Raw genomic sequence first — 25,352 nt, forward strand, 5'->3', positions numbered from 1 at the left:
AGGGCCTTGTGTTCTTAGGATGGATTAGCCTTCTGCTGTGAGCTTTTGCTACAAAAAGCAGAGATGGACATGCACATGTGCTGTCTACATGACTACCCACCCATACAAAAAACATTGTGCAGATAACTGAATATTCTTGCTTCATTTGAAGTCTCTCAATCTGTTGTAGTCAATACCATCTTAGCAAACAGTTTAAAGAGTCAACAAAACCAGAAGTACTGTTTGCAATTACACTGATGCTCTCTGATGTGTCAAAGCCATATTGCTTCTAATTGCAACTCCATTTCACTTCCTCAGAAATCTGTAAAGAAATAAATGTACCTCATTAAAGTCTGAAAAAAAGCCCATAAAAACAACACAATGGACATTTACTGAAAGACAATAAATGGACATTTACAGAAAGACAAGTGATGCAGTCAGCAAAATATCTTCATCCTGACATTATGACAAAAACATTGGAAATAAAAGTGACCATATTTATATCCCCAAGAGGGGCAAGTCTGGTGTGTAAACAAGTTTCTGAAATTGAGCCAGGAGAATTCCTGTCAGTTCTGTATCTCTAATGATAATAAGCTAATGTTCTTTGCATTTCTGTAGACTTTTCAATTTTAAGATTTAAAAGCAATTACCTGATCTTGATAATGCTTCTATGAGACAAACACACATTATGCCTTTATTAGCAAGGGAGATGGAGGCACACAGTTTTTCATTTGCCATGTAATAAGCTGCTAACCAGAACCACCAGTGAATCACTCACACATCCCCTCTGCTTGTTGCTAATATTGTTTAAACTGACCCTAATGTCATGTATGATGACAAATGCCTACCTGGAACGCTGCTGTGATGGTCCTACAAGACTTGTGAGAAGGGAGGGAAAAAAGGTAGAAACAAAAGAGAAACTGAGGAAAATTACCATTATTTTACTAGTTCTGCTTCACTTACAGGTCAAACAAAATTATACATACAACCTTGAGCTATAAAAACAGACAATATTAGAAAAAAATTATACATACAACCCTGAGCTGTAAAAACAGACAATACTAGCTGGAGAGAGAAGACCAGTTCATTATCTCATTCGTCAGCTAAAAAATTAACGATGGCTCTGAAGCCGCTCCCTCTCATCCCCAGGGCAGCCCATTCCCCTGGGCCCAGGCCGAGCCTCCCAGGGCCTCACGCGTCTGCTGGGACCAGCCCGCGGGACGGGGCAGCGCGCCCGTGCTGGGCACATCGCGGGCCCCGCGAGCTCGGGGATCCGGGCCTGCCGAGTAAAACTGCTCCGGCCGAGGCTCAGCCGCTGCCCTTGGCCCCGGGCACGGCGACAACCGCGGGGCAGCCCGGCGCCCCGGGTCGGCCAGTGCTGCGGCTCCGGGCAGCGGCAACAAGCGCGGGGGAGCCCAGCGCCCCGGGCCCGGCCAGCACGCGGGCTCGCTCGCTAGATGGCGCCCCTGCCCCGGCCCTCCTCTGCCCTGCCCTACCATGTCCTCCTCTGCCATGCTCTCCCCTCCTCTGCCCTGCCCTACCCTGTACCCTTCTACCATGCTCTCCCCTCCTCTGCCCTGCCCTACCCTGTACCCTTCTACCATGCTTTCCCCTCCTCTGCCCTGCTCTCCTCTACCCTCTCTTCCGCCCCCCTCCCCTCCCTTCTTCTACCCTGCCCTCCGCTCCGCTGCCCTCCACTCCTCTACCCTGACCTCCTCTGCCCTTCCTGCCGCTCCCCTGCCCTGCCCTCCCCTCCCGTACCCGCCTCAGCGCCATTCCCGGCTCCGTGTCGGACTCGGAGGCCAGCACAGCGCCGCTTGTTCCCGCAGCTCCCACAGGCGGCAGGGGAGGCTTGCAGTGCTTGAGGGCAGCGGGGCCGCTGCTGGCGGAGAGGGCAAGGCGGGTGTGAGGTCCGCGGGCCCTGCAGCCCCCGCCGGGATGATCCCCGCGTCGGGAAGGCTGCGGGACTTGGAGCCCGGGGCTTAATGAAAAGGAGGGAAGAGAGAGGGTTCAGTCTCCCCTCGCTTAGAGGCGCTGTTCCTTTGTGAGGCTTGGCCGAACCGGACGCCGGCGTGGCTACCTGGGCAGAGGGAGGGGATGGCCAAGCTACCGAATCACCGCAGGGTGGGGTTGGAAGAGAAATCGCACAGTCCAGCCCCTGGCACCGAGTGAGGCTGTGAATATCTCCCAGCCTGGAGACCCCACAAGCCCGCAGTGCCAGCCGGTGTCAGACTGACTTGGAGGCACCCACCAAACCTGAGTTCTTACATTGTTCACAAGACACACTCTCCAGTGGTCATTCCTCAGCCCAATAACCAGAGCAATGGGAGGCGTCTAGAAGTACTCCAGGATGGAGAAGATCCTTCTTCACTTGCTTTGCAGTTCCAGGAGGAAACAATAAAAGCTTATTTGTCAGCTGGTCTTCGATGGAGCCCCGTCCTCAGTGCGTAGGTCAGGGAATATTGGGATGCCAGTGTCAATTGTCATCTGAATGTCAGTGTAGGAAAAAATTTCTCCATTGTGCCTGGAATATACCTAGAAATACCTGGAACCTGACTCAGACAAAGTCCAGAATAATGTAAATCATTCAATTTCTCTTTTATTAAAAAAGGGATCAAGAAATGAAGTTGAACAATTTTCTCTGAATATGTAGCAAAGTTATAAAAAAGAAATTACGAAGTTAGGAACAGCTGGGAATTGCAGAAACCCACTAGTGAGTGGACAAAAGTAATGTTAAGTTAGAAAAAAATGTCTTGTTTGGTTGTGCTTGAGTGCTAAATGAACATAAACTGTATCATATCGCAAATTTCAAATACTTTCTCAACCATAAAATTTGCAAAATATTCTTAAGTGTTTAACGAACATACTGAGATTGTTACATGAAGACCTTACATTTAAATATCTTTCCAAATGTGTCTTCTAAACTTGTATATGGTAGATGGAAACTTTGGGAAATGGAGTGAGTATTCTCTTAGAGAATCCTACAACTATATGACAAATTAGGTAACAGCAGTCACCAGTCCCCTTTCCTTGATGTAAAAAGAGGTACTGAAAAGCTGTGGTGTAACACTTTGATCTCCTTCTAACATTGCAGTTTTGAACTTAATACTAAAATCACAGCAGGGAAAGAAAATTAGGGGGAGAAGAGAGGTGCTTGTTAAGAGGATGGTTCAGAGCTATGCCAGGAAAAGTTCAGACTGGACATGAAAGGAAATAACCCAGTTATTGGTGGTAATCATCACTGGCAGTAACTGGAAGCAGTTGGCTGCTAAAAGATACCTTGGATGTATTTTGGAGGGTGAAAAGTCAGAAACCAGTGTTCCTTTGAAAATGTTTTTAAAAATATTTGTTGAGACAAAATTTATGAAAATAGCAAGGTTTGGTAAAGAGAATAAATTGGGGAAAAGGAGAAGAATGTAGCAATAAATTAATGTCATAGAATCCTAGAATGGGATGGGGTGGTCCACGACTTTCTGGGCACCCTGTTACAGTGTCTCAGCACACTCAGTCAAGGATTTCTTCTTAACATCTAATTTAAACCTTTCCTTTTTATGTTTAAAGTCATTCTCCCTTGTCCTATCTCTACATGATCTTGTAAAAAGTCCTTCTCCAGCTCTCTTGTAGCCTCCTTTAACCAAGGTGCTCTAAGTCTCCCTGGAGCCTTCTCTTCTGCAGGCTGAACAGCCCCATCTCTCTCAGCCTATCATCATAGCAGAGGTGTTCCAGCCCCCTCATCATCCTGGGGGCTCTTCTGGACTTGGTTCAGCAGGTCCATGTCCTTGCTGTGCCAGTGACCCCAGAGCTGGATGCAGCACTCCAGGTGGGGTCCCACTGGAGAGGAATAGAGGGGGAGAGTCCCCTCCCTCGCTCTGCTGCTTACACTTCTGCTACAGCCCAGGACGTGTTTGGCCTTCTGGATTGCAAGGGCAAATGGCCAGCTCATGGCCAGCTTCTTATCCACCACCCTCAAGTCCTTCTCAGTAGGGCTGCTCTCAGTCCATTCTCTACCCACCTGTGTCTGTGCATTTGTGCAAACAATTTGAAAATTATTTGTCAGTACAGTTCAAGTAATGAGCCATTTCTGATCACTTTTTGCCAGTGGAACATGGCATCATTTGAAACCATTAGCTGTATAATTCAGAAATGTTTCCTACATTGCATAAGAACAGGGTTGGGTAGAGTGGCTGAGATATACAAATATTAATAGGTAATGATATTTAAATGCTAGTTAAGATTTGTCTATGATATTATGTACCTATGCCATATGACTTATCTATGGTATTGTGAACAGAACTGGGGCTTACAGAAATTAAAAATAAATTCTGTCCAGATTCAGCTGAACGAAAAATTAAACAATTCTTGGTAAACAGCAATTATCAGCTTAGTGTCAAGATCATGGATTCAGAAAGAAATAAATGGGAGAAATGTAAACAGAATATAGCCAAAGCAGGTGCAGTGATTCTATGGCAGTCTGTGCAGAATAGGAGAGGGAGCTTTTAGCAGCAGCACTCTGTATGGGACTGAGCAGTACTTTTATGCTCAGTTTTTCTACTCTCTGTACCAGTGGTGGATACAGAAGTGGCAGAGCCCTCATTTCTGATGCTCAGCACAACTTAACCTTCCCAAGGGTTCACTGGTGTGAACACATCAGTATCTGCCTGGGGAAACAGTTTGGTGTGCATTAAACACAGAGATTGTATCAAGATTATAAGCAGACACACTTCACTGATTTTTCACCTATTCTGGCACTAGATTAGGAAATGTTTATGGAGGTACCAAGGCAGATGCTTGCCTTGGAAGTTTATTTATAATTTTGTAGGAACTTCTGTCTGTGTTCTTAACATGTGCTTAAGAAATGCTACCAGCTCAGTCTCTATTCTGAATTAGTATGGAAAATAAAATCAACAGAATTTTTTTAGTTTGACAGATGCTTTGTTTCCAAGAGTAATGATTTTCAAGCCAGGGGAAAAAAATCTACAAGGAATTGTTTTGATAGAAGTTTTCTGAATAGCCTGGAGCTATTGATGATGAATATAATCAACTAAAATCTATTAGTGTGTTTTGCACAAAATTGCATAAGATATCAGTTAAGAAGTGGATTCTGCAGAACTCATTTACTGTGAGATAATTGTTTTAGGCTTTGTGTCAGAGAGAGTCTAGAGTTCTCTTCACTCTCTAGACCAGATCAAGTAATTGCACTGTAATGTATCCATCCTTCTGTGCTGACCACAGCGCTGACCTTGGGTGAGTGGTGCAGTTAGATATGGCTGCATTTTAGACATCTACATTTTGTGAGATTAATTCCATCACCTTCAGGCTCCTTAGATAGCTGAGCCTACGTATGAAAGAGATTATGTTGTCATTGCAAGTGGTAATGATTAAAACAGGGGAAAATTTGGCACTATTTATTTACGAAAATGAGAAGAAAAATCCCACATCACACACATTAGTATGAAACACATCAGTGCTGAGGTGTCTTCTCCACTCTGAATTTAGTTTAAACAGCAGCATTCACAGTAGGCAATTTTTTTTCGTATTCCCAGCACTGAACTGACAGGACAGTGATTTTAAATATACAGGACTTTTTAGAAAGAAAAGAAAAACATGTAAACAACTTACTTGAGCAGAAACACTGGGATTTGGGATTAAGCATGGTAAGGCCTGAGAGCCTTATTTGTTTTGTGGAGTTTAACCAAGTGCACCAGCCCTCTTCTGTGTCTGAGCAGTGTGTGAGGTGTGTGGGCAATGTCTTAATCATATCCACTCTCAGGTTCAAATGACAGATGCAGAAGAGTCTGTGCTCATATGCATTGGTCCCTTCCCCAGTGGCTGTTCAGTTCTTTGAGAGACCATAGGCTGAATGATGTGTCCTTGCTCTGGCACTGCTGTCCCACGCTGCAAACAGCAGCTAATGATGACAGTGGCTGCCAGGTGTGAGCAGATCTGGTCAGGGCTAAGGCTCTCAGCTCCTGGCCACAGGTGTGAGCACCACTGCACTGGCTCACTGTGTATTCATTTAGTTTCACTGCTGTTCTCTCTACAATACTCTCTGTCTTTCTGTAGGAGGCATTTTGGATCAGGCTCTGGTCTCTCAGTACTTTGCAGGGGGATCAGCAACATGTGATCCTGTCCAGTTTTTGTTCAGTCATGATGATCAGTCCAACTATAGAGTAGCTGAACAGAAAAATATACACATACAAAAGACTTTCATGTGATAACACATAGAGCTGGTATGCAGAGCAGCCTGACTGTTGAGCTCTCCAAGCTTCCTGTGTGGTGGTGCCAGGCTTCTTCTCTGAAGGTCCCAGAATCAGCAGGTGCTCCCAGTTGCTGAATTTGGTCACCAGAAGACTTCTGTCACAAACTCCCAATTTTTATAGTTAACTTACAAATACCTTTAAAAAAATCAGTCTTTTTGATTATATGTTTCCTTCTTTTCTTTTCGGAAAGGTAACTTTAATTTATAAGATTCACTTAGCTGGGCATAAATACAGTAGGATCAGCAGCATGTACTGTTTGCAGACATAGACCAGGAAAAGTGCTTGCCTTACTAACTCATCCAAAGGGCAAGCAGAACCCTGTATTCCCAGATATCTGTAGTACATACCAGGAAACCCTTTTATCTCTAGTCACCTCCGTGGGAAGCAGGTGTTGTTTTTCTCATTTGCAGAGTCTTGTGCAAAGCTCTCACAGCTATTTCCTATTTCCTCCTGAAAATGGCAATGACTTTCTTTATTGTAAGGAGCATTATATTATTATAGTAACTTAAGGGACTGTTGTCTCTGAAGGCTGTTATCTCTGGGCTTTACAGTGTTCAAATGACATAAATTGTAAAATAGACTCTTGGTTTATTTAATTTTTCATTCTATTTTAAATAACCTATGGATGGGAGTTTTCTGTTTGGGTTTTTCTGGTGGTTTGGTTCGGTTTGTTTTTAACCAGATATTTTATGTACGACATTACTTGGTTAAGTAAGAAAAGGAAAGCCACATATTCTGTGAATATCTTTCTGTTTCTGTGATTGGTGAGAGTTCTTCACCAGCTTAACCAAAGATGAAGAATAATGTGTGGAATAATGTGTGTCCATCCAGCAAAGGAGTGCTCAGGAAAATTGAACTCTCAAGAGGAAATGTTACCAGAGGTGACCCATGTTTCAAGATAGCCCTTGTTAAAATATCTGAAAGAAATATTCCTAGAGGAAGGGGGAACTTCCATTATAAGTAATTATCAATAATATTTTTAATTAGAGGCCTTTATTGCTTGATGGATATCTGAAGAAATGTAAATAGTAGAGGTAATTCAAATATGTTCTCAAGCTGCTCAGGCATGGACACAGAAGTCCTGCTGCAGAAATTCCTATTCCACTTATTCCAGGTATTTTCTTCCCTTGCAGAAATTTTTAGTGTGGCCACATCTTTTTGTCAGTCAGAGACCATAAGTATGTGGAATGAGTGAGAAGTTCTGTCAGAGGGGCCAAAGAAGGAATCTGTTGCCCAATACATTCATTTGGTAGAAGCTCCTCTGCTCTAGTCCTGCTCCTCCATGTGGCCCTCAGTGTTAGTGCCACATGCCCTCTTGTGGCTTGGGGAAAGGTGTTTGCATTCCTCAGGAGGGGGGATGCGTGTCTTAAATGTGCAGAATGATAGACTGCCCCCTGAGGCAAACCCTGCTACTGTGTGAACATATGGAAGAAAAGCTGAGAAGGCAGCACCTTGTCAAACAAAATCCCAACAAAGAAGAAGGAATGTGTTTTCGAAAAGTATATCTCTGCACCGAAGAATTACAGAAAGCACTATAAGACAGCCATTTATTATACATGCTTGGATTTTAAAAGGAGTAGCTCTGTATACTAAAAGAATCATTACTGAAATAAAACCCAATGGAAAGATCATCTCTTTTTCTATCTTTAATATTAATTTGAACTGCCAAAAAATAGAGGTATTTGCAGAATACTAGAGTAGTGCAAGGCAGTAGGAAATGGCATAATTCAAAACTCCAGACTGGAGGTTAGATTAAATGAGCCTCTTCAATTTTTTTACAATTTTCTCTTTTTTTTTGTAAACAAATAGTACTTAATGCACAGATGCAGGTATCATAACAGATTTTACATGAATGAAAAGATAGTATCATAAACTATGAAGCTGAAAACCTGAAATGAACAGTGTTTCATAGGTTGGACTTGATGATCTCAAAGGTCTTTTCCAGCCTAGTTAATTCTGTGATTCCCATCATAGTCTAGATACCACTGAAGTAACACACAGGGAAAAATAATTTAAAGTAATGAGAAATGTTTCGCCTGTGTGTAAAAATGGATAATTTCTACACTAAGCTAAATAAAGTAATTTTCACATCATAAATATCTGTCAGATTTTCCCCATAACACCTCTGGAGCCATCTTTTCAGCCATGCCCATTTGTATGAAAAACACATATACATTCCCCAGACTAAACAACTCTGTAACACTTTGGAAGGAATTTTGAAAGATGTATGTGTATTTGAGAAGAAAGGAAACTATTGTCTGGGTAGGAAAACACAAAGCTGGGGTAAGATTTCACTGATTTATAGCCTGGTTTCTGGTAGTTGGATCACATGGGCATTTGGTCAGACTACATGTCTGAATGTGTGTTTTTTACTTGAATATCCACAGTTGCTTCTGATCCACTCATTCTGGTTGAAATATGTGGCAGGTTTTGTCTTTTCCTCCTCAAGCAGAAATAAATTACACTTCCAGCTCCAGCTATAGAAAGGGCTAAAAGAAGGAACAGCCAAATGATGCCAGCAGAAAATACTTTCTCCATTTTCTGTTCTGTAAGGATATGCAATGGAAAAAAGGTTAAAATATTTCAGAATTTAGCAATAAATGAGAATTCTGTAACAAGAAAGCAAAAAAAAAAGATCAATGTGCATGTAGATTTCCAGTTCAACGTGTGCTTTGTTTTTTTTTTTTATGAATACCAAACAAAATAGAATTGAATCTGATCAAAGCCCAATATTAAAAATATAAACATAAAAGTAAATAAATGTTTACTTCAGGATAACTTCTATATCCTATATTGAGATACAGAGTAAAACTTTATGGATTTTTTGTTTTTAAACACTCTCAAAACAAATACTGTGAAACTATGTAATTCTATTCCTGTTTTATTTTAGCATGCTGTTATTATTCTACTTAAAAGTCTGTATGCTTACCTGTATTTTCTGTTGACATTTCTTTCTTTTCAGGAGCTTTTGAAAGGAAAAAAAAAATGTTTATTCTGAATGCTTACAAAAAAAAAAAAAAAAAAGAAAAGAAAAGGCATTTCAAAGTTCCTAAGTACCAGTGTTTCTGACAATTCCCCCTGAATTCATGTGTTGGTGACAGTCACTCTTTCAGAGGGATGGAACTAAGCATGTGTAAAACTCTAGTAGGTTGATTTGGTCTTTCATCCTAAGAGCATCTGATTTCCTTAGTCATGATACCCAAAACAGCATGTAGAGACAGACTTCTGTTATTTCAAAAAGTGTTTTCAAATATGTTTATTTCTGAGAATCTCCCCACAGTATCCTTAGTTATTTTAAGGTATTTCCTGAAAGGAGGTCTTGAGTGTTAGCAATGCATCATGAGCATTTTACCTGAGCTGAAAAGACTTTTCTATTGTTGTAGCCCCTTCTGTCAGAGACAACTATTCCATGTGGATGTAGTTCCTATGGTAGTTGCTCTTCCTGAACTTAGCAGGTAATACAAAGGTGAACAGAAATATGAAGTTTAACCAAACAAAATGTCCATGTTCTGTACTACTTTGATTTAATCTCAGTTGGTAAACTAACTAATGCATTTTCTTACAGATGATAATTTTTCTATCAGGATGCTATCAGTATTTTATTAAACATGATTCTGTGATACTGTAGATAAAGAGTGCCACAAGAATGTTTGCCATGCAATTCCTGTAATCCATCAGATCAGTGGTCAGTAAGGAAAGGAATCACCAATTCCAGCATTTCTACAAGACAGTTTGCATTGCACTCATCAGAACAAGATTTTGTTTGAGAATACATTCAGCTGAAATTAGACAAAGTGTTGCTTTCGAGCTTAGCTTTCACCTAAACTCAGGGGCCTGAAGTATTTGCGATGGCTGCACAGTGCTGACGGTGGTTTTAGAGGCACAGGGGAGGTGCAGCCTTCTGAGAAGGCAGTCAGAAACCATGCAGGGCTTGCCAGTATTCAGGCAGCCATTAGAGTCAATTGGTTTTGCACACAGACTTTGAGTATTTTACATTTCTGTGTTGTACAATGAAAATACATTGTTAGAAACTAAACATATTAGAAATGCTACTTACTTTTAACTTTTTTACAGATATATCCTTTTTTGAAAGAACAGAGGTTGGCGTTCCAGGAGCCGGACAATGCACATAGTTCTCCACAGTCTTTAAGCCTTTGGTTTGATGGTTGTCCCAGCTGCCAGTTGACAAAACCCACTGCAGATTTATCTGTCCATACCCACTGTCCTAATAATAAAAATTAACATGTATTTATATATATATACATGGATCTAGACAAATACAATGAGTTGTAAAGTAGAAAACAAAAATCTATAACACGTATAGCTAGTTAAATGTTTCAAATATAATTTTAAGCATATTTATGCATAATTTGAAATAAAATTTGTGTCATTTTTATATATATAGATGTACTTTCAAGTGTACAAAGTTGATTTCTTTTTGACATGACATGAAATTTTGTTTGATAGGGTAATGTGATGAAAGATATTACCTCTGTCATTTTTCTTTAGCCCTATCCAAAAGTTCAATGATTTTCTGTGGAGTATCTTAATGGTTTCTGACAGAAAGTTTGTTTCACTATGGTCTCCTACCGATACCAAATCAGCACCTGAATAAATATAAAGGAACACATCACACTGGGTCATTTTTTTAGAACTCAAGTCAATAAACACATAAAAGAAATGCAAAAGTATATATAAGACACCAACTCTTCTATATTGTTCACTGGTCTTGTTGTGGGTATTATATCACTGTATGGTATCTTTTTTGAGCATGACTGTGTGTTGTATGGATGCAAATCTGCACAAAGATATGGATTTTCTGAAATTTTCTGGACTTTTTTAGTCTTTGCTATTTTAGAGAAGAACAATTGCTCTCCTGTAATACTTTTTGGACAAGTCTGACCACAGCCCTGATTGTGGAACTAGAAAGCTGAAACTTGTAGTCACCACCATGCTTGCCACTACAGCTTTGTCCCTCATTGGTGGCTCATGGGCAGCAGTTTTGGCAGTGCCTGATGATAACAGGTTAGGTAGGATGTGTCAGCAGATGGAGGTTGCAGTCCAAAAGATGACCAGAAGTTGATTTATAATTGTCATATGCCCTGGCATTGGAAATATACAAAGCTGTGTTGGGAGTACAAGGAAATGACCACCTTCCTGTCCTGGCTGGTGGGTAACAGGCAGGCAAAAGTGTAGGAATTTAAAACATGAAGCAGTGTCCAATTGTAACCTTTCATCCTGGTTATTAGTGTAATGTTTACTTTTTGTAGTAATTATGTGATTTATCTTTCTACAAAACCACTCTGGGAATTCTGTTGCCGTACAGCTGTAGAGCAAAATGACTTTACAAAGCTATTTTTTCTGTTTACTCATTTATAGGTCAATGTTTTCAGATATATGAGGAAGTGCCTTTGGAAATGTATAGGCTGTTTCTTACTCACACTGAAATATGTGTTGCATTGCACCAGTTCTCAGAAATGTGTGTTTTCCCTTCCCTGATGAAGATACTGCTCTTCTTTCCATGGGGGCAGCATGGGGCTGTCCCAGAGCAGCAACTTCATGGCTGGGTGTGTTTTACTGGTTCATGAAATGCAAGTAGCTCCTCCATTTTATTTGTTGTCCAGCCACTGAGGTCCACTTAATGCCCTGCGCCCTGTAACTAACAAAGACAACTATCCTATGACTTTGTGTCTCCCAGACTGCACGGCATGTGGAGTCCCTTTTGCTTGGGGAAGGGAAAGCCAGTGCTGCAGCCCGTGCCTTAGTGGGTCTGTAAAAGTGTTTATTTCCCTATCTAATTATTTTTTTCCATAAAACTAGTAAGAATTCAATATTTTTGAGGTACTCATATTTCACCGGATATTTGAGATATGAGATGCTGCTGTCTCTGACAAAAGTTGCATTTATTGTGCAAAAGCATGCTCAGAAAAGCAACCAAAAAAGCATTAAATGTGCAGTTTTACAGTAATTTGAGGGTTGCTTAGCAATATTATCCATTATTTTATTTATTTAATTACATCATCAATCTTTCTAAGACTAAACACTCACCTAGTTGGGCACATTCCTCGTGAGCTTGAGACCAACTTCTTTTCTTGGTGGCCTCAAAGTAATAGCAGTGTCCAGAGAAAGGTATCCAAGATTTGTGTCCTCTTGATTCAGGGCATTTTCCAGGAAGTTGTGGGGGTTCAGTAGGGGCCATTACTGGTAAGAGATCAGGTAGTTAAGTCCAGCTATTTTATATAACTTGGTTTTTCCTTTGTACTAGTATGACAAAACTAATGTTAGGTTTGTAATTTTAGAGGAAATTAAGCCTGTTCTAAGCTGAGCTTGAATATGGTTCTGGCTTTCTGTTTCAGACAATTTTTTCCTTCATATTTATTTGTCAATGTGATTTGACCATATCAAAACCTTATAAAACCTTACAGTAGAAACGGTGATTATGAATGAAAGTGTTGTTATATCTAAACATAGCTTGCAGGACTTTAATAAACTGCATCCTGAATACATTCCATGGTCACTTATATGATAGGAAGATTTTGGATGGGTAGATAAATACAGATGGAATGTAAATTATATATTCTGCCAAATTACCTTTTCTTCCTGTAAGTCTACTACAGTCTGTTGCTTTCCTCTAAGGAATATTTAGCTCTCAAATGAGATTTACAGAATCATAAAGTGAAAAGAGACATTATGTATGAATTTTGAGGGTTTTTTGTAATATTAAAACATCTTAGAATGTAATTTGTCATGTGAATTATGATTGAAGATCTTCCATGAAGTTGAAAAATCCAAGAATATAGCTAAAATTTGAGTGTAGCATGTCAATATTTATGCTTATTTCCAGATAAATTATACAAGACTGTGCTTTCCAAGGGGTTATTTACTTCATCTTTGTGCTCACAGGTGACATGAAGCTGATATATTGTTTTTGACAGATATTAGTCCTGTCTGTTCTTAGCAAGCTGTAGTGATGTTGATTTGCTGATGTGTCCAGAGTATTTATTAAAGACTTTTATACTGATAAAATCAGGTTTTCCTTGCTGTATTTAAGCCTGTTACCCCTTCCAACTCATATCAGACACATAGAAAAATTAAATTCCATCCTGTAAGGCTCATTTTTTCATATTTAGTATTGATAATATGATTTCTCGTAGTCTTTGATGTCTTAGTCTTTTGTTCAGCTCCAATCTTTTCTTTAAATTATTGTTACCCGGTGATCTGAAAACCCAAGTTGACTTTTCAAACTTTGGTGCCCCAAACTGGATACAGAATTTCCTATAATGCCTAATAAAAACAGAACCTATAGCAAGTGAATTACTTTTCCTAATAGGATGAATAGTTTAAAAAGTGAATATTCAATCCTTTGGCTAGGCTTTTGGTAATTACTATGAATCAACTAACTTTTGGAAAGAATTCATGTCAATATTTAGAATTAGTTAGGTAATTCTGTCTTCCTGTATGCTGGTATATTAAACAAGTATTTTTCCAGTGGCTTATTGCACTATACAGCCTCTAGTCAAGATGCATGTATGGAGTTACTCACCATCTGATTTTTTACAGACAGAAAAGAATTTTTCCTCGCAAGAAGCTGTCTTCCAGGTGCCATCAGTGTCTAGGTAGACACATGCTAATGTCTGCTTTGGTTCTCCACTGGCCCACTTGCTGTAAACTAAACTCCACCTGTCAGTCCATTGATACTTGCCATTGGTCTGGAAGTAAAATCTATATGGTAATTTCACGTTTGCTTACAGTGACACAGCTACTAACAGGACCCTCAAGAGGACTCTCACATAACCTGTGTAGAATCATCTGCTTACTAGTGCTTCTTCTTATCTTGTAAATGCTCACTGACTAAAATGTACAGTCTCTGTCATTCACAATTGTGAATGCCTCCAAAAATATCTAACATTAATTCAGAGCATTTTTTTAAAGCATTGAGAAATGGAAGGGAAAAAAGGGGGGCATGAGAGAAGGCATAAAATGAGGAGTCAGATAAGATATCCTGTTGGTATGACCACCCAAACATCTGCATGGAGAATGGGAGTGTGTGTGGGAGTGATCTTAAGCAGCTCTGATCACCATTGCTTTTGTTGTAGTTGTCGTGACTGTGATTCATGATGAAGAGCGTAGCCTGTCAAAACACACCTACCATCCAAATGCTCACCCTCTCCTGTCATACAACTGATGTAGACATCTCACAAACAGAAGGGATTATTTTTCCATAATATTCTAACTTCTAATGGGAGCAGTTACGCCAATTGTATTTTCAAATGAAAAAAAATACAGCCGTGGTCAGTGTATACCATAAGATATAGCCTCAATATTCCTTTTACTAGTATTTACCCCACTTTCTGTTCACAGCTGTAGCTTGCTATTGCTACCATAAATAAGACCACTCTAGTAAAATGTGCAAGCATAAACACACACACAAAAATTGTTCCTTGTCAGGTGACAGATGTGTGACCTCTGATACCTTGTCACTGATCACTGACGGAGGTACATAAACACATGGCAGGAGGGCAGGATGTACCTTGTGCCTGGAATCACTTTTAGATTAAAATCAACTCAAAATGTAGGAAATTTTACAATTTATATCTGAGATACTTTAAACAACTCCAAACAACGCACTGTGCTGTTGTATACTAGTTTTACAGTAACATTTCCTTGCGCTAAAGGAGATCTCTACTGTAGGAGTCTCATTTGAAGATTTCCAGTGCAAATGGCTGTTACATTGATGTAACATGCTGTTTTCAGCACTACACTGGCAGAAATCCCAAAGAGCAACAAGATGAGAGCATGAAGTAAAATCAGGTTGTGTCTCAGCCTGACTGTGTGTATGCAATGCCTTTGTTCTTACCCTGTTGCTGTTCAGACCAATCCACAGAGGCTCTCCATATTCCTTTGCAAGTAGGAAAATCAGTGCCTGGCTATGTGGCTCTAAAATGCTGGCAAGTTCTGAGGCATTGTTATTGCAGTTTTGGTGTGCTTCCTCCCAGTTCATTTTGGAACGAGTAACAGAATAGCTAATCCCACTAGAAGGGGCAAAAGAAAAGTCCAGCACTGTTGCTGGTGATTTTAAAAGTTCAGGATCTGTAGGAAAAAGGAAAAAAAAAGAGCCCCATGAGCAGTTAAATCTGGAGTCACATATTTGACTTGTGGAATTGAGTAGCATCTTCATTATTTACAAACCCAATATAAAATTACGAATGGAATGGAACATCTTCCTAGCTGTTTATAATTAAATATAGCATCAAAACAACATTTACGATAAAAGAAAAGTATTTTCAACCTCTGACAATTTTGAATCAGTAAATACACAGTATTTTACATTGCAGAGGTAAATTTACCCCATCATACAAAAATAACACACCTGTCCTGCCTGCTTTTAAAATACTCTTTGCAGCTTAATGACTATCAGGTGTTTATGAATAATGTTAAACTTACTAGTTTTGATGCCCTAAAGATCATCATGAACATATGTAATTAAAATTGTTTGGGCTTCATCTATTAAATTACACTTTTAAAAATAAAATAATTTTCTTTTCCCATATTCTGCTATGTTCTCTCAAAAACATTGCTAAGTAACACTGGAAGGCAAGATGGACCCTTAGGTTTTACTGATACTTTATCTAAAAACCAAAACAAACTGAAACAAACTAAAACTAAATTGAAATAAAGTGTGTTAAACAAGAAAATTTGATTTCATCTTTATGTTTTTATTTTCAAGATTAACATAGATAACTCACCACTACTCTTCTGGCATATATACCCTCTGTACTTATAACACTCCTCATTATTCCATTTTCCTGTGTCATCAGCAGGACCTCTCTTCAGGGAAACACAGTCAAACTGTTGGAAGTAAGGAAAAGAATATACATGCCTATTAGAAGTTATAAAACAGAGTACTATAATTGTGTAGTTTCAGGTTTGTTTTTTTGGTTTTTTTTTTTTTTTTGGTTTTTTTTTTTTTGTTGGTTTTTTGGGGGTTATTTTGGGGTTTTTTTGGTTTTTGGTTTTTGGTTTTTGTTTTTTTTTTTTTTTGTTCTGGTGTTGTAGGGTGTGTTACAACTCTAGAAAAGCCTTTCATTCATCGTTCTCTGTCCTTTCTGACCTCCCTTGTGGTGGCTAGTTCCCCTGTTTTACACTATTCAGCTCAGCCTGCTTTTTCACTTAGTTATTCTCCAGGAGAAATACTTGAAAGACGTTATTATTATAAAAAACTTTCTTCCACATTATCTATCCCAACTAAAGAGTGACTATCAGTCAGGTTTTGAATAAAGATGAAATAGAGGTTGTACTTTGTATTTCACTTGCAAAGACAGCTAGAAATAGTGCTGATTCTTGACAAAATCACCTGGATTACAGTCCTTGGCAGAGCTCTCATCAGCTCTAATTCTTAGAATTTCTCTTTCAGCTACATGAGATCAACTTAAGAAGCTGAAATTTATTACAAGTTTATTACAAGCTGCAATCTGCTCTGATAATCTGCCATGGGGCAATTGTGGGCCTTTGAAAAGGATCCTCTGAAGGAGGGAGCTGTTAGTGTCTTGAAGGTGAAGGAGAAAAGCAGGATGTACCTTTGCACATTTTTTTCCTAGTATTTCCTAGCGTTATTAGAGCTCTGGTTTGTGCAGTGTCATTTATGTCTTCCTGCATGCCTTGACCAATGGCTAATGGGGAGGAGCAACATGAATTGGCTCAGGTGTAGATTAAGCTGGTTGCCCAGATCCCTGACTTCTCTAAAGGTATGGATGCAAAAATGGTGGGAGAATGGACAGTGAGTGGAATGATACATTGTGAAGGGTGAGTTTGGAAAGCAAGATATAGAAATAAATAGAAGATAGGCAATGTGGCTGTGCAAATCAGTCAGTATTGGTATGGTTATGTAGAATGCTATTTTAATTATAGCATTATGAGGTTTAGTTTAAGTGCTAGCAGTGGAGAGGGTTTGATGGGCTTAGAAAGTAGTTGACATCTATTGGCCCCTAGTAATTTAATTACAATTTTAAAATGAGAAAAAGTTAAAATGCTTAAACTCTTTTTCTCTTACATCCTCTTCTCCCTCCTTCATAGACATGAAAGTAATTGTGTGTTGACTTCTAGAATTCCAATGTGGCATTTATATTCTCTGAAAAATTAACAATTTACTATGAAAAAGAAAGTAACTTTGCTAACTTTATTCAATATATCCAGTCCATTATTCAATCTGTCCATTGCTGTGATTATGGTAAATTCTTTGACAAAATTACAGCAATGCCATTTTATGCTCTGAAATAGCTAGAATACTCAAACATTGAAAGGTTTTATGTCCAGTCCCGGAATAAAGATAAATGGCCAACCAATGCAGAAGGCTGGGGCAAGGTCTGCAGTGGTGTGAGCTGCTTACTGGGAGTGGTATTGCTCCTCAGATTTAGACTTGGTGGCAAACACTAAGCAATATTTACCTGTTGCCGATTTCGGCCATCTTCTGGATGCAGACTGTCATACAAAATAGGTTCTACAAGTTTTGGGGAACCTTTAGCCCAGTTTGTATATGAGACAGCACTTCCATCAGACCAAACAAAGTTGAGTTCACTGAGCAGATCATTCAAGCCAATCCAAAGATCATTTGAAGCATCCTTCAAATGGTACGTGAGAAAAGCTAAAATAAAAATAAAAATAAAAATAAAAATAAAAATAAAAATAAAAATAAAAATAAAAATAAAAATAAAAATAAAAATAAAAATAAAGGAGAAAATTATTGTGTTACATGATCAGTCAAATCATCAACTCATAAATACTTCACTGTTTTTTTATAAAATCTTATAAAAACATTTTAATTTTATTTGATCAGAAATTTACCTGATTTCATTATTTCAAGGTTATGCCAAGCCCTTACCCATTAAAAATCTCAAAGAGTCCAAGTATTTGGGAACAATGAAGCAAGATTGGAAAGAGGAAGAGGAAAAAAAAGCCTGTCTGACCACCATGATATCTAAAGAGTTCACTTATTTCAGCAGTCAGGATGAGCCACTTGACTGATGGAAATATGTACAGCTGCAAATGGAAGCCAGGGAACACCGGCAAGGTGAAAGTATGTCTTTCTCTGGCATTATACAAAATCAAGTTGCAGAATTTAGGCAGAGGTATAGACACACATCCTGTTCTATTTCTGGCACAAACAGACTATGCATTCTGGTTTTTTCTCTATGCCTAAAGTCATAAATGCCAGATACAGATTTTTAATTTTATCTTAATTCATGCCTATAAATAATGTAATACACTTTGCATGTAACATGAAGAAGCAATCCTTAGCATGACTAGCATGCCCCAAACAGATTTTTCAGTTCTAAAAACACTTAATGCCATGGGCATATAACCATAATTTGAATACAAATTATAAAAAGCAATAATTTACATACTGACACTTGCCTTCTTTGCAGGAAATGTCTACTGTATACAGAGTAAAGGCTCTCTATTACCTAAGGGCCTGTTGCACTATACCTTGAACTTGTTCATTAGGAATGCTTGCCAAGTCTCCTCCAAGGCTCATGCAAACTCTTCTTCCAGTACTCCAGAAATCATAGCCAGAGCCAAAAAATCTGTAACACTAGGGAAAAATAAGTATAGACTGTTAGAGTGACAGGAAAAAGAATTTAGGTATGAATTACACAAGTTTAAGTTAAAACCACCCTAATTCAGACCCCCAAAATATTTTTTTCAGTTAACTTGGATCTGGAGCCAAATCAAAACCATTTACAAATTTTAAGTTTGCTCTCTGTCTTTCTGCAAGGGATTGAGAAAGTCACAACAAAATTCAAATAGCTATTTACAAACACAGTAGGAGTCTGATGAGAATCTAATGTTTTAACTAACTCGGAGATTTCTAGAAACCATACACCACCACAAGACGAAGTTCTAACTGTAGGAAAAGCCCAACCCAGGTGTGGAGTTGCTGCAACTTTCTGAAAACCCTTTTTGACCTGGTGTCTGTGGTCAAAGTACTCTTGTGTCTATTCAGCCTTCTTCATTGTACAGATCTCTCATTAATGTCATTATACAGCTCTCTCATTACTGGAAGTGTGTGACTAATTTCTTAAAAACTGTATAGCCATCACATTACCAATACATATTCACCCTCGAAGTTCTGATAATTACCAGTGTGCCTCATGTGCCCTCCATGTTTGCAGCTCACCCTCTGCTCTGTGTCATGCCTGGAGCACAGTCAGAGAATTATCTTGCAAGGTTTTGGAAATGATAACTTTGATGACTGTAACCTGGCATAAACTCACCTGGTGTGATATCTGTGGGTGCCTAACACATAATGCTGTGTGTGTTAGGAAAGAGAGCCCTCACTTATTAAGCACATCAAGTTTGTCTCTTTTGGGAAGAGGCAAGCATTACATTGGAGCCTATTTAGAAAAAAATTGTCTTATTTCTGATTTGTTCCATCTCAAATGACTGATTTTGTGCTATGCCCAGTGCTTTCAGGTGAATTCAGTTCTTCAGTTTTTTGAAACATCTATACAATGTAACAGTTTTCCCAATGTGCCTCAGGTGGCCACTTCTCAAGAAAACAATTAAACATCTGTAAAGCCACCATTTTGCAGTAATTAGCCAATGGGTTCATTTTTTAATGCAACTGACAAAACGTATCTGAGAGACAGAAGGCCTTAAGTGTATCTTTAAGTATCTTCCCAAGCAGTAATATCATTGTTCTTAGGTGAAAGTGTCATACCTGATTTTTAAATAAAATCCAACCTGCAGGACATCCTCCAGGAGCTGAAGGTACTGCTGAAGGAAGGGTTGCATTTATAAAACTTTTGTGCCTCTCACAGATGTAGCCATTGGAAAAACCACAGTTGACATCATTCCACAAGCCTGAAATCAATTAAAGTTTAGGTACTAAGACACTCAATAAGATTGAAATTTGTGGGAAGGTGAACTGCTTTCTGAAGTTCAGAAGCAATCTGCATGGGAATAGGGGATACCTGCATTAGCTCAGCTCTACCTCCCACTGTCCCTGGGTACAGGGGCACTTTGGTCCTGCTGTCACTGGGGGAGAAGTGGCCACATGAGGTGGCCTCTCAGTGAAACCCTCCCTGACAGCTTTGTTGCACTGAAAGATGCAAGTGTCAAGTAATGCTGAATCAGTGAAAGCACTACAGAATGTGAAAATCTATTTATGTTCTATTCCTTTGTTAAGAATTCTCTTATCACTAAAAATATTATCTAATAATTAAAAATAAATAAATAAATAAAACTATTATTAGAAGTTGAAATACTTTCTATTATTAGGAAATATTTTCAATTCACTATTATCTAATTATAATAATTAAAAAAAATAATTGCTGTTGATTTGAACTGAACATTTTCTTTTTGCAGCTGAAACACCAGTGATGAAATTGCCACTGCATTTCCCATTAAAATCAATTTCTTAGACTCCACTTTTATGGATAATATTGCCCCTGAAGAAACCTCGGATATAGCAACTATTCTTTATAATGCATATTTCTCAAAATTTCTCGTAAAGAATGGGTGAAAATTGACAAGAGATTTTAAACAAACCTTGGAAGAGCAGCAGCCATAAAATTACTTTACATACCATAGTTGTGTGACTCACCATCTTTTTTATTTAAAACCACACAATTTTCTTGACCTTCTGCAAAGTTGGGCTCACCCTGTGCCCAAGCTGCATAGTGCACTGGGCTTCCACTCATCCAGCTGAAAAGCAGAAGTGGTTGCTGAGACAATGTCCATGAAACAGTTGAGAAAAATCTTCCTTAACATACTGAAAATATTTTTTTAAAATTACAGCTGAGTGTCTCCGTAAATTGAGTTTCCATTAGGATTGAAAGATCTTAAATAATGAAATCCCTGCATATCAAGTCAAAGACAAAAATATCTTTATTTTTTAACAGATATTATCAACATATTCATAGCATACAAAATTTCCATTTAGAACTGTGTTTGTACAATGTAGTTTAACTGAAGGAGAGCACACATTCCAACAAGCATTATCACTTTCTGAATCTGCATTTAACTCCTTTGCAGTGGTTCCTCCAGAAGGAACTTTGGCGTTACAATACTCCTACAACTGCTCTTTATGGATCTTGATGAAGCTTATTTACCTACCTGAACTGCTCATCAGCATTCTGGATTAATCCTATGAGATATGAGTTCAGTTTGCCATTTTTTAAGATCTAAGCATAAAAAATAAATAAATTAGAATTTTATAATATTATAAAAAAGTGTAAATATTTTTCTACAGAAGAAAATAAATGAATACATATTCTTTAAATGATTTTTTGTGCACACTCACGTGAGGTACTGTAAAACTTACAGTTTTTCTTTATTATTATTTTTTTGATACATTCCCATTTTTGGCTGAATTACTGGTAGGATCAAAGCTTTCAAAGCTCTGTTCTCAATTTAAGAAGAAAAGGTCATAGAAGACTTGAGAAAAACATAAAGTATAGATTTTTTGATCCTTTCCTAGTTGTAAGCAGCTATGTAATTCTTGAGTCTCAAGCTGTCTGAGCTCTCCTCCTGTGATATCATTTCCCACACAATAAAAGCAAACATCTAATAGTGTGGCTCAGAAAGGTGATTGTGTGGCTGTGTTGGTATTAGCAAACCAAGCAGGATTATGGCAGAGGTTTGAGGTACCATCCATTGTGTGAAGTTGTCAGCATTCCCCTGCTATGCTTCAGTCATGGAACAGGAAAACTGATCCATGAAGAGTTGTTGGAATGATCAGTCTGACTTGGACCAGCCTTTCTTTGAAAAGCTGTTTTGGAGAGCAGCATGACCATCAGGCAGGACCATCAAAGCTACACTGGCAGCTGCCTGCCTGATCTATGTGCAACACTGGGTTCTAGTATATGATATTCAGAGTAGAGGCAACCACCCTGCCAGAAGGACAGTTTGCTGAGAATACACCTACCCTGCCTGTTCATTGCTCCTTATCTATTTGCTCAGAACTCTATTCCGACTAAAATAGACAATACTATCTTAGTAAACATTAAATTCTTTTACATGTTTTTTTTTTCCTGAAGTGAAGATTAATTTAGTAGAATAAATTTTTTTTTCATAGAATCTTTAAACCTCATCCTAATAAAATTTTAGTAGTAGTAATATTTGGTAAAAGTGGTAATATTATGCAACAAGTACATTCTTCTGTACTTCACAAGCAGAGGATATGTACAAAGGGTATATAAATCATGCAGTGTATAACTCAACAAAATCTCCCCTTACGTATTTCCACAAAAATTTTCTTTCACTATTATTTTCAACAGTAGCAAGATTTCCGTGATTGTTTCTGCAGAATGTTCTGGCTTTCTCCATAGACGTCTTTTCTGGGCTGAAAAAATATTGTTTGTCTCCTTTTACAATCCAGCCATCTTCTGTGACTTCATATGCTGCAAGACAGAAGAGACATCTCTGCATTGTTTACACAAAGCTGGTGGTGTTACATTGCACCACCCTTCAGGTAAGTGAAAACGAATAGAAGCTTACTGGTAGAAAGGCCCAGAGGTTCTGGTTTCAAGGGTGTCCCTGTAATGAAATGGGATAAAAATAAGATGATGTAAAATATTTCCCAAACTTTGAGCCAGTATGTGTTCAATTAATGTAAATTATTTTAATGTCTATGAACTTTTCACATTTATATATTCAATGCAAAATGTAATTATATGGTATCTTTGGTGCAAAGTTAAAAATGGATGCTTGATGAATAAAAGATGCATTACAGGCCTACATCTCTGTCTTGGTAGATTTTTGATAAGTGCGTACTGTATATCTTGAATATTGCTTAAATTGGATGGCTGAAGTTAGTCTGAATGAATATTTGTTTCTGAAAGAACATTAAATAGAGAAAATACTCCAGCATTGGTAGACTTTGAACAATTCTTTATGGACATTGTGTTGTATTTGAACAAGAAATTCAAATACTAAACAAATTTTTGCTTTTTTACATATACTTCTATTTATTATTTGTATGTAACTATTTATTAGTATTTATTTGTTAGTTAAACTTTTTTCTGTGTAGCTGCTTTGGCAAGAATGACATTACTATTTTTTGAAAAATAATTTAAACAAAAAATTTCCACATCACATGGAGTGTGATATTGGAGAAATGTTTCTCTAAACATTTAAGGCCAAGCGCTATAAAAGTGCAAAACAAATGTCACCTTTATAATCTCCAGGCCATCTGAAGGGGGCTCTGAGCAATCTGGTCAAAGGTTGGGGGTTGGAACTGGATGATCTTTAAGGTCCTTTCCAACTCACCCCATTCTGTGATTCTGTGTTTTTCCCCCACAGGAATTTATTGCAAAGTTTGTGTTTCTGTATGTGTAATTACATTTTATTAAGTGTATGAACATATGCTTGGGTTAAAAAAAAAAAAAAATCAGCTTTTAAAAATAATCTATTGTATGATTGGTTGCAAACTTAAAAAGAAAATTGTTACAAGATTGAAAAGAAAAAAACCCTAATATATCTGTTCTGGAAGTATGAAGTAATCTGTCTATTTCAGCATGCCATTCTGCAGTGCTGACTAATGATGGCAATTTCTTCAGGCTGTAATTTCTGCCATTCATATGCTACTACTAATTAACAGTAAACAGCTACTGTTGACACTTTGCTAATGAATTTTAGCCGTGGTGATTATGCAGGTGAGGACTCACAAAGGAACTTAACAGGAAAAATATCTTCACAACATCTCTCTGAGATAGAGGTCTATGATTATTGCTTTATAAGTATAAGAAGCTGAGACTCTGTGCCTTGGTTAGAAAATTGCTTTGAATAATTCAGCAGCACAGAAATTATGTCTTTTAGAGAAGAAGCAATTGAAACTAGTGTGAAGGAGCCCAGGGAGCCACCAGAGGAACATTGCTGTTACTGAGGGAAGGAAAATATGCACATAGCTATTCCTCTCTAATTTCACTGAATATTTTCCCAACAGTAGCTAAGAAAAAAAAAAACAAAACAGAGAAGTAGAGATTTTTCTACCAGTATGTGATGAAGATGTGAAACTGTCTGAAATTTTGAAGCTTTCATTACTATCTTCTTGTTACAGCAGGCCTGTTGTTTCAGGCTTGTCTTTACATGTCATCTTACCAAAAGACTGATTCTGTAATGCTGGTAGTGTTGTTTAATTTAGAGTAGGTGGCTACTGTGCCATTGTGTACCAACATTTGAGCAGAGGAGTGAAGTTTCACTTCACAAAGGATATGGAAATTCAAAATAATATTTTTCTTCTTCTTTTTATCTTTTTTTTAGTTTTAATTGTAGTCCTCTCTTCCTCCCTCAGTCAGAAGTTCTGTTTTGACAAAAAACTGCTTTTGTGCAGAGCAGTGAATACTGCATGGTAAGCTCTTAAGATTGCTTTCATCATATTTTCTATTATTACACAATTACATAGAGAAGTGTAATTTTAGTAAATCTTATCATGGAATATATTTTTTATAATGAAACAAAAAAGTTTATTGTTAACAGCTGAAATCTTGTATACCAAAGGTCTTGACCTACTTTTCTGTGTGCAAAATTCCTGTGAAATAAACAAAACTTTCTACCAGTATGTTACTTGTAGAGTTTCCTGTTATGATAGAATGGATTTAACTTGAATTTCTTTATAAGGTGAGTTTAGAGTAAAAAGTAACCTACCTTTTTTTATTTCACAAATCCAGTTATGACTATATTCACAGTGCTCCTTAATCCATGTCAAGGAAGGTTTTTCACTGATTGCTCCACAATCTTGAAATGCAGCACCGTAAAAATAGTATCTTGTTTCATCTATATAATTCACCTACAGAGGAAACACACCTGTGGTTTTTTGTTTTTTTTTTTTTGTAAATCTACAGGGAAAAATCTGTCCTCTGTCAGGAATGAGAAGTAGAGCAAAAGTTTCCAACCACTCCTTTTCCTCCTCCTTTGGCTATGAAGCCAATGTGAGCTACTAAAGTAATTACAAACACTCTGCAAGAGGAAAGAAGGGCTCTGAGTTTATGCAGCATCTAACAGACTGTAGCAGTCCCACAAAAACTGGACTCAAATGAGTCCAGTTATAAATAAAAAGCAGGAAAAATCTCTGGCAATTTATCACCAGAGACTAAGAAAAATCAGGAGAGACCT

General features: G+C 38.0%; 1 protein-coding gene across 3 annotated transcripts in view; it reads right to left on the bottom strand.

Moving 5' to 3' along the window:
- Positions 1–8,448: 8,448 nt before the first annotated feature.
- LOC134415091 (macrophage mannose receptor 1-like) overlaps positions 8,449–25,352 on the bottom strand; it is a 31,172-nt gene continuing 14,268 nt past the window's right edge. For all 3 annotated transcript variants that reach the window (XM_063150412.1, XM_063150407.1, XM_063150401.1), the window contains 16 exons: positions 24,885–25,026; positions 22,737–22,775; positions 22,476–22,639; positions 21,354–21,421; positions 20,842–20,942; positions 19,957–20,099; positions 18,723–18,828; positions 17,684–17,880; positions 15,986–16,088; positions 15,097–15,329; positions 13,783–13,948; positions 12,288–12,440; positions 10,730–10,846; positions 10,297–10,464; positions 9,169–9,204; positions 8,449–8,785 (listed from right to left, as the gene is read on the bottom strand). In XM_063150412.1, the coding sequence (XP_063006482.1) occupies positions 8,586–8,785; positions 9,169–9,204; positions 10,297–10,464; positions 10,730–10,846; positions 12,288–12,440; positions 13,783–13,948; positions 15,097–15,329; positions 15,986–16,088; positions 17,684–17,880; positions 18,723–18,828; positions 19,957–20,099; positions 20,842–20,942; positions 21,354–21,421; positions 22,476–22,639; positions 22,737–22,775; positions 24,885–25,026 (2,136 nt within the window). In that variant the 3' untranslated portion in view covers positions 8,449–8,585. The remainder of the gene's footprint in view (positions 8,786–9,168; positions 9,205–10,296; positions 10,465–10,729; positions 10,847–12,287; positions 12,441–13,782; positions 13,949–15,096; positions 15,330–15,985; positions 16,089–17,683; positions 17,881–18,722; positions 18,829–19,956; positions 20,100–20,841; positions 20,943–21,353; positions 21,422–22,475; positions 22,640–22,736; positions 22,776–24,884; positions 25,027–25,352) is intronic.

Source organism: Melospiza melodia, chromosome 1 (genome assembly GCF_035770615.1).
Source record: "Melospiza melodia melodia isolate bMelMel2 chromosome 1, bMelMel2.pri, whole genome shotgun sequence".
In the NCBI taxonomy this organism is placed as follows: Eukaryota; Metazoa; Chordata; class Aves; order Passeriformes; family Passerellidae; genus Melospiza; species Melospiza melodia.